Raw genomic sequence first — 12,068 nt, 5'->3', positions numbered from 1 at the left:
TTACCTATTCGTGATTTTATGTATTTAAAAGTGACTTGTTACTATCTAGAAGTTGGGTACACGTGATGCGTGTGCAGTTTTATGTTGAAAACCACAAAATAGTACTGGTAACATTATGTGACATGTCACTCTGTTTGTGGGGGGAGCGCAATACAAGGATATTCCAAAGTAAGAACAAAGATGTGAATGGGTTAGCTGCAGCTGTTCTTGACGCTATCCGAGCTAGACAGCTCTTTGTCCTCTGTCAAACTCTATTCTCACAATGGGAAACTTTGTGATTTGAAAATATTCAGGATTAACATTTGTTGATAGGCTCCTGTATAGGTAGTTTTGTTTCTTGTATAGATTGTTTATGGGGATGCCCCGTAGATTTTGTAGCTTTCTTGGTTTTTGGTGGAATGAAATTACGTACGAAAAAAAAAAAAAAAAACATTATGTCACTCTCTTGGGCATATGCACGTCTTTTGGAAAATTTCTTCCAAAAATAATTGGTCAAAGTACTTTTGCAAAACCTACAAATGTTTTTGGTTCTTGTCTTTCCTCGTTGAATTAACGTCCCTGTAGGAAAATTGGGGTAAAATCTCGCAGGGCCTTAATCATTCTTATTCCTTTTCTATAATGCATGTTTGTGAACCTCTTGAATGGAATAAATACCTAACAAAATGTGTGATGCGCTAGCTCACAAAAATGCAATGAAGATTCTTATTTGTGGAAGTCAGAATGAGGAACGCATTCAGAATACCAAGAAACCAAGTTAAGGAAAAGAACAGACCTGAAGAACTGTTTCGGTGGCATCATCCAAGAGTGTTTGTGGGGATTAGACTTGTCGTTACCAGATCTTCTCCAAGCATTTCTCTTCTGGTTGCTTTCTTAGGAGAGAATGCGCTGCAGAGAGAAGAGAAGAGGCAGAGAGAGCGTTTTAAAGCGGATTCCAAATTTGGGTGATGGCTATCCGAAATGCACACCTATCAAATGAAATCATATGCCAAAATTAGTTTGTTGATAGAAATGAAGAGCCCCTAGAAAATCAGGTCATTTCACAGTATGGAGTCAGAAAAGATTGATTTTCACGATGCTTACACAATAAAGGAATAGAACTGCAAAAACAACAACGAAAAGATGAGGATTTGTAGTTTGTTACTTTGCTATGGAAAGAGTAAACTGCTGGCTTGTTACTAGGTGTGCCATCTTCCTTTCTGTCATCCACAATATCTTGTTCTCTGCCATATTGTTTTCTATAAATCCTATGCATAGAAAGTACAAAAGAAATTTCTTTCCCTCTCAGACTCGTAATTGTGTACAATTTGTAGAACTTTGCATGATTTTCTCTATCTTATTTTGCGTACGTACACTCTAATGTTGTTTCAATTGTATTAAGAGGTTTGAGTTGTATAATTTTGGAATATAAGTAGTAGACACCTTCAAAATGAGGACACCAAAATGCATTTTCCCTTAGTATATTGATGATATAGATTAGTTTGTACTTTGTCCTAAGATGCAACTGAACAGCTCTAGATTTTCAGAAATCTGATTTCCGTTGCATAGCATATTTGCTTTCCGAGAGATGGTCAAGATGCTTTAGGTATCCAGAATAATTCATGTCATTGTTATATAACAATAAAATGTCCAATAGCTGATAGTGGTCTGGTAAATACATGTGTTTGACTTAATAAAATTTGTGATAAAACTGGTGGTTAGTATTGACAATCACTGACTATTGAGTGATTGTTATGAAATTAATATGCTTCTTTCGACAGACTTCTACAATTGCAGTTATGATGAAAAGCATGCTGAATTACCAACCATAAGAATGCTGGAAATGAAGCGTTTTATTCATGCCACAGGTCTCCCTTCCCTGGAAACCACCATTTTTTTCCGGTGCCTCCATCATTGTTTTTGTTTCGACATTTTGGTTAAACTAGTACTCCTGCATACTGCCCCATTTTATGTGATCCTAATAAAATAATAATTTCTTTCCCCAGGATGTTGTTACTCCCCAAAACGTGATTATTATGAAATCCTTGGTGTTTCTAAAGATGCAAGTCGAGATGAGATTAAGAAGGCTTTTCATGCAGTAAGTACATTTTGACGGTTCATATGTTGTCGAGGGATGGGTTTTATTTGCAATGCTCTAAATTTCTTATGTGTAATAAGCTTTATATTAAAGTTGTGTCCATTTTGCATTCCTATATAGACATGTTGACTGATTATCCATCTAAACAAAAGTTTACTGCGGAAAAGGACCTGCTGGCTTCTTTTCTTCGCGGAGAAAATTTCAACTTTGGGCTTTGTGAATTGAGGGGGAAACAGGAGCTTCTGGTTTGGATGCTTCGGTTTAACAATCAGTTGAATCCAAATTGTGAGATATGTTGGGCCAGTTCCTCATGTACCTAAGATAATGGATATTTGTATCTGCCATGCAAAAAAAGCTTTCCTTGTCAGTTGGCTATCGGCATAAGATACTAAAGTTTCCTTTGAAGGAGCTCTCTCAAGATTTATTTTTGCTTTCCTCATATATCAAATATATGGGGATGTACCAGTAGTATACACTAACGTACCTTTTAGAAGAGCTCAATGTACCGTTTTCCTTTTTGTATGAGACTTGTATTAGAAGGGTTACAATATGCTGGGGTTGTTACAGGGTCTTGGGAAAAACACAACCCCAAAAGCTAGCTATTGAAGTGAGGGTTCCCTCACGCTTAGCTACTTTATATTACTTTGGTACCCAGGCGATGTGGGATTTCGCTTTACACCCTCCCTCACGCTCAACGTGCTCAGCTGCTGCGTGTTGTCCAGAGACACGCACCCTACCCATCTCTGATACCTAGCTTTGATACCATGTTAGTTGTTACATGGTCTTGGGACCCCAAAAGTTAGCTACTGAAGTGAGGGTACAGGTACCCATGATGTATACAGTGCACGTGGGTATTTCTGAACAGCTGAAAAGGTATACTGCTATAGCTGGCAAGAACAAAATAGAAAGATCCCTACGCAACAATGAGGAGACCAAAGAAATCTTCTCCTTTGGAATATAATAAAGCTTTCCGCCTTTTCTAATGATCCTTTCCCCACGTACACATTCTTTAGTTCGACAGCCTTAAGCCTATGAATTGAGGAAGATTTCCCCGTGCGAGGCATAACCATGTTTCTCAAAAAAGAGAAGCCTCCACAGGTCGTTCGGCACTAGGCAGTGTAGTAATGTGACTAGAAATCCTTTCCTGCAAAGAAAGATGCGTCTTCTCTCCCTTCCAATACAACATAGAATGATTTCCTTCTGCTCCATACTGTTAATTTGTATTTTAGCCCTTGACATTTGGTATGGAAGTGAGGGTGTCCGCACCCTTGTATACTTTCATATTACTTTGGTACCCAGGCGATGTGGGACTTCACTTCACAGTTACCCGTCATGTATACAATGCACGTGGGTATTTCTGAAATGGTATACTGCTATAGCTGCCTAGAACAAAATCAAAAGATCTCCGCAACAATGCAGAGACAAAAGAAGTCTTCTCCTTAGAATAGAATAGAGCTTTCCTTGCAAATGATCCTTTCCCCAAGTACACATAACATGAAAACCATATAAAGGGTAGTTTTCTGAGCATTCTTTATTTTTTTCCGACAGCCTTTAGCCCATGAAGTGAGGAAGATTTCCCCATGCAAGGCGTAACCATGTTTCTCGAAAAGAGAGAAGCCTCCACAGGTCATTCGCCCCTAGGCAGTGTAATAATGTGACTAGAAAATTTAGAAATCCTTTCCTGCATACTTGCACATGCAACACCATTCTTGAAGAACTTCCCCCCTCAACCCTGTGTTATCCTAAGAAGTAATGGACTTTCTTGCAACTAGCCATGCTAAAAAGCCACCTTGGGAGAGGCGTTGGTATGCTGAGTCCTGTCCAAGGAAAGATGCTACTTCCCTCCGTTGCAATTCAACATTGAATGATTTCCTTCTGCTCTATACTGTTAATTTGTACTTACAATTGACATTTGAATCTTAGTAAGTTAACTAGATTTGGTGATATAAGTTTTTGGGTGGCTGCGTATCAAAAGGGAAAAAAGAAGTTTTTGAGTCAGTAACTCCCTATTGGTTCGGTGGGGGAAGGAGTCAGTTGAGTAAATGAGAAACGGTGAGCCTGTGCTACTTGAATCTACATAGTTAGCAATTGACATCTGAATCCTTGTAATTTGATAATATAAGTTTTTGAGCGGCTCTGTATCAAAAGGGGAAAAATAAATTTTTTTTTTATCGGCAAAAAAGGAAAAAAGAAGTTTTTGATTCAGCAAGTCCCTATCTATTTGGTGGTGGAAGGAGTCAGTTGAGTAAATGAGAAACGGCGAGGCTGCGCTATTTGAATCTACCTCATTTTCTACCTACAAGGTCTCCCCCATCCCTCGCGACTGGGTCTCCAGCCTTTAGTGCTTTGCTTTAAGCTGCTTGGATAAACTGACTGTTGAGTCCTTGAATAAGCTAGGCCTCTTACTACCATTGCCTCTTCAAGCTCCTCTATTCTTTTCCATGCTGGAAGACTGGTGGCTGAATATGCTCCTCGTATTCGACCCCCATGGCACTCCATAGATCATTCAGCTGTGACCTCAAAACTCTCCCTGAATTGTCTCTGATCAATCTTGGACTGAGAACCCTTCTTCCTATGTCTCATCCCTGCATGCCCTATAGGCAAAAAGTTCCTTCAATCCTCATGCTGGTTCTAAGCCTTATCTTATAAATCAAGATTGCTGTAGGTGAAGTTACGATAGTCAACCTCATAGTTGCAATCGTTTGCAAAGATCCGCTTTAGCTGCTCATTTATGTGCAGCTGAGCTAGTAATCTTAGGATCAGTTACTGAGGCTGAAGCAACCTCAAGGTCCTAGCATCTTTTGAGGACTCCACAACTGGCCTACAGGTCTAGTCATCCTCAGGGCCTTGACAATTAAAACAGATTATATGGTTGTGTATACTCATAAACTCGTTATAGCAATTTACAGCTGATAAAGCTCAGTGTAAAATGACATCATGTTAGTATTTTATTGTTACCTCATCTCAGGCATTAAACTCTATTTTTAAACCAGTCACTACTGTTTTTGTTTTTCCCCAAGTAGGAACTAGGAAGCAAACATTTCAGAAATTTTATATAAGGTGTGAAACTAGAAGTGCATCCAACCACTCCCCCAGACCCTGCATTCGCGGGGACCTTGTGCACTTGGTGGCCATTTTAGGTGTGGACTTTTAGAAGTCAATCTGTCACTGTGTGTTTCTGAGAAAATATTTTTGCCTCTCCAATAAAGGTTGACTGCATGACTTAAGAAGGACTATATATTGAGAATTACTCATTTTCTCGGCCATGCTGTCAAGCTACGATGATTTTGATGAAGAAGTATGTCAAATTTCTGATTTCCCATACTCTGTGCAGCTTGCTAAGAAGTACCACCCAGATGCAAATAAGAACAGTCCTTCTGCCAAGAGGAAGTTTCAAGAGATAAGAGATGCTTATGAGGTTTGTATTTGTCTAATGCAGCTTACCTTCTGCACTTGTGTGATGCCTTTAGCTTACTCCTCTTTTGAGGTGTTAATCATTAGCGCATACAATAGGAACAGTGACAACGATGCACAAGTGAACAGTATAATAAACGCGTGTACGTGTGCCTATTGTGCATAGTGCATACATATTACATAGCACATACCCAATACACATGGCAGGGAAACTTATTGTACTTGTGAATAGCTTTGTGCTTGGAAAATTCGTTCTACATGATTGACAACATTGTGTATCCCTTGTGGAAGGTGAATTACAGACACTGCAAGATGCCGACATGAGAGCACAATATGACAGGGTAAAAACTCTTTTCTCTTTGTAAATTTGCAAGTTACGATTTTTATCAGTTTTCTTTTGTTTTTCACTGCATTTGTTTTTTCTTTTCTAGTCTCCTCTCTCTCCCTCTTTCTCTCTCTCTCTCCATGCAGTTAACGGAGATGCAATACTATGATTTGCTACACTTGAAGTTTTTATGACTAGTTGACTTTTTCTCTTTATGTATGTCAAACAAAGGAGCGCTATAGGAGTTCACAGGATGTAAAGTACACTGCTAATGATGCAGAAGGGTTTCGATATGCTTCTAGTCCTCAATTCTCTGGTTCATTCCACAAAATTTTCTCTGAGGTATTTTGCATCTTCAGTAGACTATGTTCTTGAACAAATATTGATTCTATGCAATATAGAAATTGTAATTATAGTGAATGATAACTTATCACAGATCTTCGAAAATGAGGCGGAGAATTTTGCAAGTGACATTCAGGTTGACTTCTTATGTCTCTGGTGAACATCTATGCAGTAAAATTAATTTTCTAAGCTTTTGCTAAGATGGTTGTACAATGTTCTATGTTAAATGTTAAAGGTGGAGCTATCACTCTCATTTTCTGAAGCTGCTAAGGGATGCACCAAGCACCTGTCATTTGATGCAAGTGTTCCTTGTGATTCTTGTGGTGAGTGAAGTTCAATTTTATTTTGTAGTCTGATGGCATATATCTTCCAAGATGGAATAACTTCCATTAACTACTTTGATAGAGCATTGGGTTGCTTTCATTAGGGAATACACCGAATTAAGATAAAACATCATGGTTGCTGTCGTGCATGTTTATTCTTTTCCCTTGATGAAGTATTTGTCTATTATGTTGCCTGAAAACATAGGCAACCACTTGATTGCTCACTTTTGGACCTTCTGAGTTGGGGACTAGAGAGTTCTACATATGCTTCTTTATGCCTGAAGTTCAGCGGAAAGGTGGAGAAATCAGAAATTGCTAAGGGGGTGGTGTTGAGATTTTTTTTAATGATTTGACAGAAATGAGATTCCATCAGAGAAATGCAGAGAGCACAAGCCGTATGCAATCCTCAAAAAAGGTAAAGACAAAAAGGAACAAAAAAGAGAGTAAAATTACAACATAAACACTGGGAAGCTAACCAGCTTAACGAATCAAAAATGCATATGATGTGATTGGTGTGTCTCATGTGTGATTGGTTTTTGAGACACCCATCCATTAGATGCTATCGTAATGCGAATACAGCTACCCTGGCTTGCTCACCATCTCGATCTCTCATGCAATTTTAGAACAGTAGACATTGCCATCAATGCAAAGCAAGTCCCCCAGAAGTGCAAGCACCCTGACCTGTGAAATGTTGACCTTTATTCACCCATGGTTGTACACTTGTACCTTCACAACCGACCGTGGCAAGGCATCAACATGTCTTCCCGCTTTGCCCGAAAATGAGTCAACAATAATGTCTTGCCTTGTTTGTAAAGACCTCTACCGTGTCTCTTCTCCAATACTTTTTTTTTTGGGTAAATTGGTTTATTAAAACCAGCCAAAGAAGGATACAAGAGGAGAAACCCCAAGCAACAACAGCCTACTCACTACTACATAAGCAGAAACAAAACAGAAAAGCCTGTGTCAAAGCAGGATACCAGAGGGGACTTGATCCACCCTTTGTCGCCATCGAGATTCGAGACTCTTCCCCTGTGACACCCCTTGCACCACCTTTGACCACGGTGATTATCCAGTATCTCTTTCTATCGCATCATCTGCAGCGCTTGCCAAAGGCTTGCGTATTTCTATTGATGTCGAAACCGTAGCCCCAATGTCATTATTGAACCCCTTGCAGTACATATGACCGAAGCGACTAGTGTCTTTCTCATGGTTGAAACCGTAGCCCCGTCTCTCTCTCTCTCTCTCTTTCTCTCTCTCTCTCCTTCACATGTTTCTTGGGAAAATCCTATTTGGGTGGTTCAGTCCTGTTATAGTGGTTTTTGGTGTCTATGCTAATCAAATGGAAACTTTTTTTTTTGTTTACATGGGACCCAGGGATAAAATATGTAAATGTAAGCATAGTATGTAGAATGGTGATGCGTTTATTGGTTTCGTCCTCTCTCTCTCTTTTGGCACCTGTCTTTCATTCTGTCCACTAGTCCATGTCAAGGTTTTCAAAGTCGTTCTTGAGGCGCGCCTGGGGCGTTGGGGCGGGGCGATGCCGAAATGCCCCAGGGCATGGAAATTTGGGCTTTGAACTACGGAGGCGTACGCCTCATGTGCCTTTCACGCCCTGACTGGTGAGGCTTATGCCTCAAGAGAGAGAGTTTCGTAATCTAATTTCGGTAATTTCGTAATCAAAATTTCACCGAACCTTATAAATACCTGGCGAGAGAGAAGGGTTTTACGACTTCCCCTGAGTTTTGTGCAATTGAAAGCAGCCGATTGAGGATTCAAAGTTTTTAGACGTCAGAAATCGATGAGGATGACTTAGTTTGAGGGTTCGAGCAATTATTTTACTTATAACTTAGACATTTTGGATAATTGATGAATTGTGTTTTCTAATTTTTTTTCTTTTAGTTTTAGCTGGTTTAGAACTTTGGGTTGAAGTCACTCTTCGCAGAATATATTGATGCTCTTGATCATGTATTATTTGGTGTGTGTTAATTTGGGCTTTCCTCCATCGAGTTGCGACCGTGTAAAACAAGTACCTCTGGTCTTCACTAGGAAGTTATCCATATCAGCTCTTTCCTGACAAAATATTCAACTTCAATGTCAACTTTTAGCTGCTATGAAAGTTCTGCCACTGTGTAGGTTGAGAAGCTTGTATACCTCTGCACTTGTCCTAATGCCAATTATCTTCTTCTTGTGACAAGTTGCATTGCTGCCATTATAAGTTAGTGGACCTTTGTTATGTTGTGATGCAGATGGACTTGGTTACCCACTAAACGCCAAGGCCAGAATTTGTCCGGCTTGTGATGGCATTGGTAAAGTAGGTGTTTCTTTTACTTAAACTCATGTGGGTTATTGAGCTACTTCTGAAAAAGAGTGCTTTCTTCATGCAACTTCTTTAACCTTTTATTTTGGAGGTGTAACGAGTCATTTCTTTGATCTATTCCCCCTATCCTATTTATCTCTACTAGGTTACCATTCCTCCCTTCACCGCAACATGCAGTACCTGTAAAGGATCGGGACGGATTATTAAGGTCTGATGGGTAAACTGATGACCATTCTATTGAGCTTGATACATGGATATGAAGTCATTATTACTCCGTTGAGTTTGATTTATGGAAGCAAACAATACCCATCATGGTCATTTTATGTAATCTCTTATGGTGCAGGAATACTGTAGGTCATGCCGAGGATCAGGGGTTGCTGAAGGAGTCAAGGAGGTTAAAGCTACAATACCGGCAGGTTGATTCATTTGTTGAAAATTTTGTCTGCAAGCTTATCTAGTATCGTGCTTCATATGTCTTGGGTGATTTGTGCTGGGAGGTTGTATTCCAATTGTATTTTTGTCCACGATGGATGACGGGTTTCAAAATTCTAAAATTGCAGTTTGTAAAGATCTTAATAAAAATGGATGACTGACCACCTATGGTTTCTGATTTCTGCATGTTACTAAATGGTGAAGAATAATGAAATTTTTTGTTACTGCAACCTCTGTTTCATAATAGGCGTGTCATTTCCCGGTACTTCATGCTAATAATCTTGACCTTACGTTGAGTATTAGTTGGTTAATATCTTTCATTCCTTCTCCTCATTAATTCATCAGGTGTGGAAACTGGGGATACAATCCGTGTTCCAAAAGCTGGTAATGCCGGAAGACGAGGAACTCAACCTGGGAGCCTGCACATAAAACTGAAGGCATAATGTTACTTCTCCTATTGATAATCCTTTATAACTTGATCGAAGTTTGAGTGCTATTTGAGGCTCTTGACAAGCCGCGTATGATTATTATTTTTCGCGTAGTGCAATATTTACTGCCGGAAAGGTCGTTGATAACAGAGCCTTCAGACTATGTTAACATGATAGTTTCATCAGTTCTTGTGTTTGGTTGTGCTATTTGTTGGAGGTTCAATGTTGAGTGTGTAACCCGATATAGGTGGACTTTAAAATCCTGGAGTCCTGATAGAGTGCAGCTGGTGTCTAAGTCATCTATTATTCTGATTTAAGCGACTTTCAATGCCGGATAATTAAAATATGCTACTGCCGAGTCATTATCTACAGAAAGTGCTTGTGATGAATTTTGTTTTATTATGCTTATGAAAGCAAGTTAAAGAAATCAGTTTTCATGATTTATCTGGTGAACTGTTTTTTTTTTGCATGGTCATGTTTCTATCTATTTGTTGTGTTTGCTCCAAGTACTTGCTATCTGTTGAGAACTTGATGAAAACTGTAGTAACATTTGCTATGTCCCGTCATGTTAACCAAATTACGAGGCTAGAACAAGTTTGATAAGCAAATAGTTGTTTATTAGACAATTGATAAGAGATACTTAGGTTGATTACTTTCTGTTGGGGCCTTTTGGTGTTTAATTTCCTATTTCGCCTCCAGAGCTCCAGTCCTTGCTTGCTTTCAATGCTAATTCTCATTTCTTCTGAAATGTCTTATTGTTGCATTCAGGTGGCTGAAGATCCCATTTTTGCTAGGGATGGTGCAGATGTTTATGTCGAATCTAACATTACCTTTACACAAGTGAGAACTATATTCCTTGTACATGTGCCTCATTGTGAGTATTCATATCACCTCTATGTCGGAAACTTTGTGCAAAAAAGAAAAGGAAAAATAAAAACAGTACAAAGAAAAAACAAAAAATTAATGGCGGGAGGGATCCCCTTTGAAATGCCACCCAAGAAGCATCAGTAGCAACTAGCAAGCATTTCCAGAATCTCATCTGGAGGGATGACCAGGGCCGCATGGGAAGGGTCTTGGTCAGTCCCCATCTTTGCTAGACAGTCAGCAACGCAGTTCCCTTCTCTTAGCCTATGATCCATTCAACTGCCAGAACTTGCCAACGTATTCGTGCATTCTTCCACACCGTCCTGTGAGGGGAATTCTGAGGAGGCCCTTTTTTAATCAAAGAGACTGCAACATGTGAATCTGATACCATTTGATCTCCTTTCATGTCATATCTGAGAATAATCTTCAACCCATAGAAAATACCCCACAGCTCAGCTTCAAGGCTTGTACAATCAAAAAAATCCTCTTTCTTCACCGGATGACACCATCAAATCCAGCTTGCCCTGGTTCCTGGAGCTTTCATTCATATTCATCTCTTTTCTTACATGATTTGAAACAGTTGTTTCTCTTTCATTTACTTGTGCTATTCATAAGGAGGTTAAAGCCTTTAAGCCGGCATTGTTGCTGCTAGACTAATACAGGACAACAAGCAGCAGTTTTATTGAGTTCAAAGCATCACTGGAGATTGGAGTTCTCTTTGATTTTTGTTGTAACATTTTTAACCTTGTAATTCTCAAAATTACTGCCCAGCTGGTTTGGTACATTTTTAGGTTACAAAAATGTGGTATGTCTGGTATAGAGAGTGTGTATCTCCATCCCTTATCAAGACATAGAGGGCCCATTTGTTTGGCAGGACAAATGGTGAAGGGATATACAATCTGCAGGATTTGTAATTCCATCGGATTAATTGTGATGAGATTAATACTACCACACCCCTTGGTTTTGTATATCTTATCTTTGTGGGATATAAAATCCAGTGGATATTTATTCTGAACCAATTTTTTTTAAGCAAACACCGCATGCTCATATCCAAGTAACAAATTTGTCCAAAGGGCCTGAAAGAATATGGTCATTATTATTCAGTATTTGTATTAAGGACTTAAAATAAAATAAAAGGCTGAAAAGTTTGTTCTATAAAAAAATAGTAAACTGAGACTGATTTTGCCATCAAATCTTGTTCTGATGCGTGGCATATGTTAGATGTTCTGGAACATCTACCTGTTTGGTCCAAATTCCTTCAAGTTAGCTACATTATTTCTCTTGCAAGGGGACCTGAGATTGTTTTCTGCTTCATTTCTTAGCAGTATTGTCCATCCCTTCGGCTCAGGGAGTGAACACTGGTATTGTTTATTTGTCGGGCATTTTCCAACTTTAGGTCATTCTTTGAATTTTTACAATTTGTATATGTACTTCCCAATCCTGCTTTATTTCACGCGAGTCTCTTTTCTCAAGTGTGAAAAGCTGTTTGTAACTTATTTTGGCAAAAAACTAAGCAGCTTTGTTAATTGTGAAGCTTTAATTTCTTAAC

General features: G+C 39.1%; 1 protein-coding gene across 5 annotated transcripts in view; it reads left to right on the top strand.

Moving 5' to 3' along the window:
* Positions 1-12,068, top strand: part of LOC131332046 (chaperone protein dnaJ 1, mitochondrial) — a 44,418-nt gene that overhangs the window by 705 nt on the left and 31,645 nt on the right. For all 5 annotated transcript variants that reach the window (XR_009201576.1, XM_058366078.1, XM_058366080.1 and 2 more), the window contains exons 3-14: positions 1,758-1,844; positions 1,983-2,074; positions 5,409-5,492; positions 5,791-5,829; positions 6,045-6,155; positions 6,250-6,291; positions 6,391-6,478; positions 8,725-8,789; positions 8,941-9,003; positions 9,139-9,211; positions 9,573-9,664; positions 10,424-10,495. Coding sequence is in view for 4 of the 5 variants with exons in the window: in XM_058366078.1 (XP_058222061.1) it covers positions 1,758-1,844; positions 1,983-2,074; positions 5,409-5,492; positions 5,791-5,829; positions 6,045-6,155; positions 6,250-6,291; positions 6,391-6,478; positions 8,725-8,789; positions 8,941-9,003; positions 9,139-9,211; positions 9,573-9,664; positions 10,424-10,495 (908 nt within the window). In the remaining variant the exon portion in view is untranslated. The remainder of the gene's footprint in view (positions 1-1,757; positions 1,845-1,982; positions 2,075-5,408; positions 5,493-5,790; positions 5,830-6,044; positions 6,156-6,249; positions 6,292-6,390; positions 6,479-8,724; positions 8,790-8,940; positions 9,004-9,138; positions 9,212-9,572; positions 9,665-10,423; positions 10,496-12,068) is intronic.

The sequence above is a fragment of the Rhododendron vialii genome, chromosome 7a (assembly GCF_030253575.1).
Source record: "Rhododendron vialii isolate Sample 1 chromosome 7a, ASM3025357v1".
Taxonomy (NCBI): domain Eukaryota; kingdom Viridiplantae; phylum Streptophyta; class Magnoliopsida; order Ericales; family Ericaceae; genus Rhododendron; species Rhododendron vialii.
The sequence above is the reverse complement of the archived record's forward strand: the minus strand, read 5'-3'. Positions and strand labels throughout refer to the sequence as shown.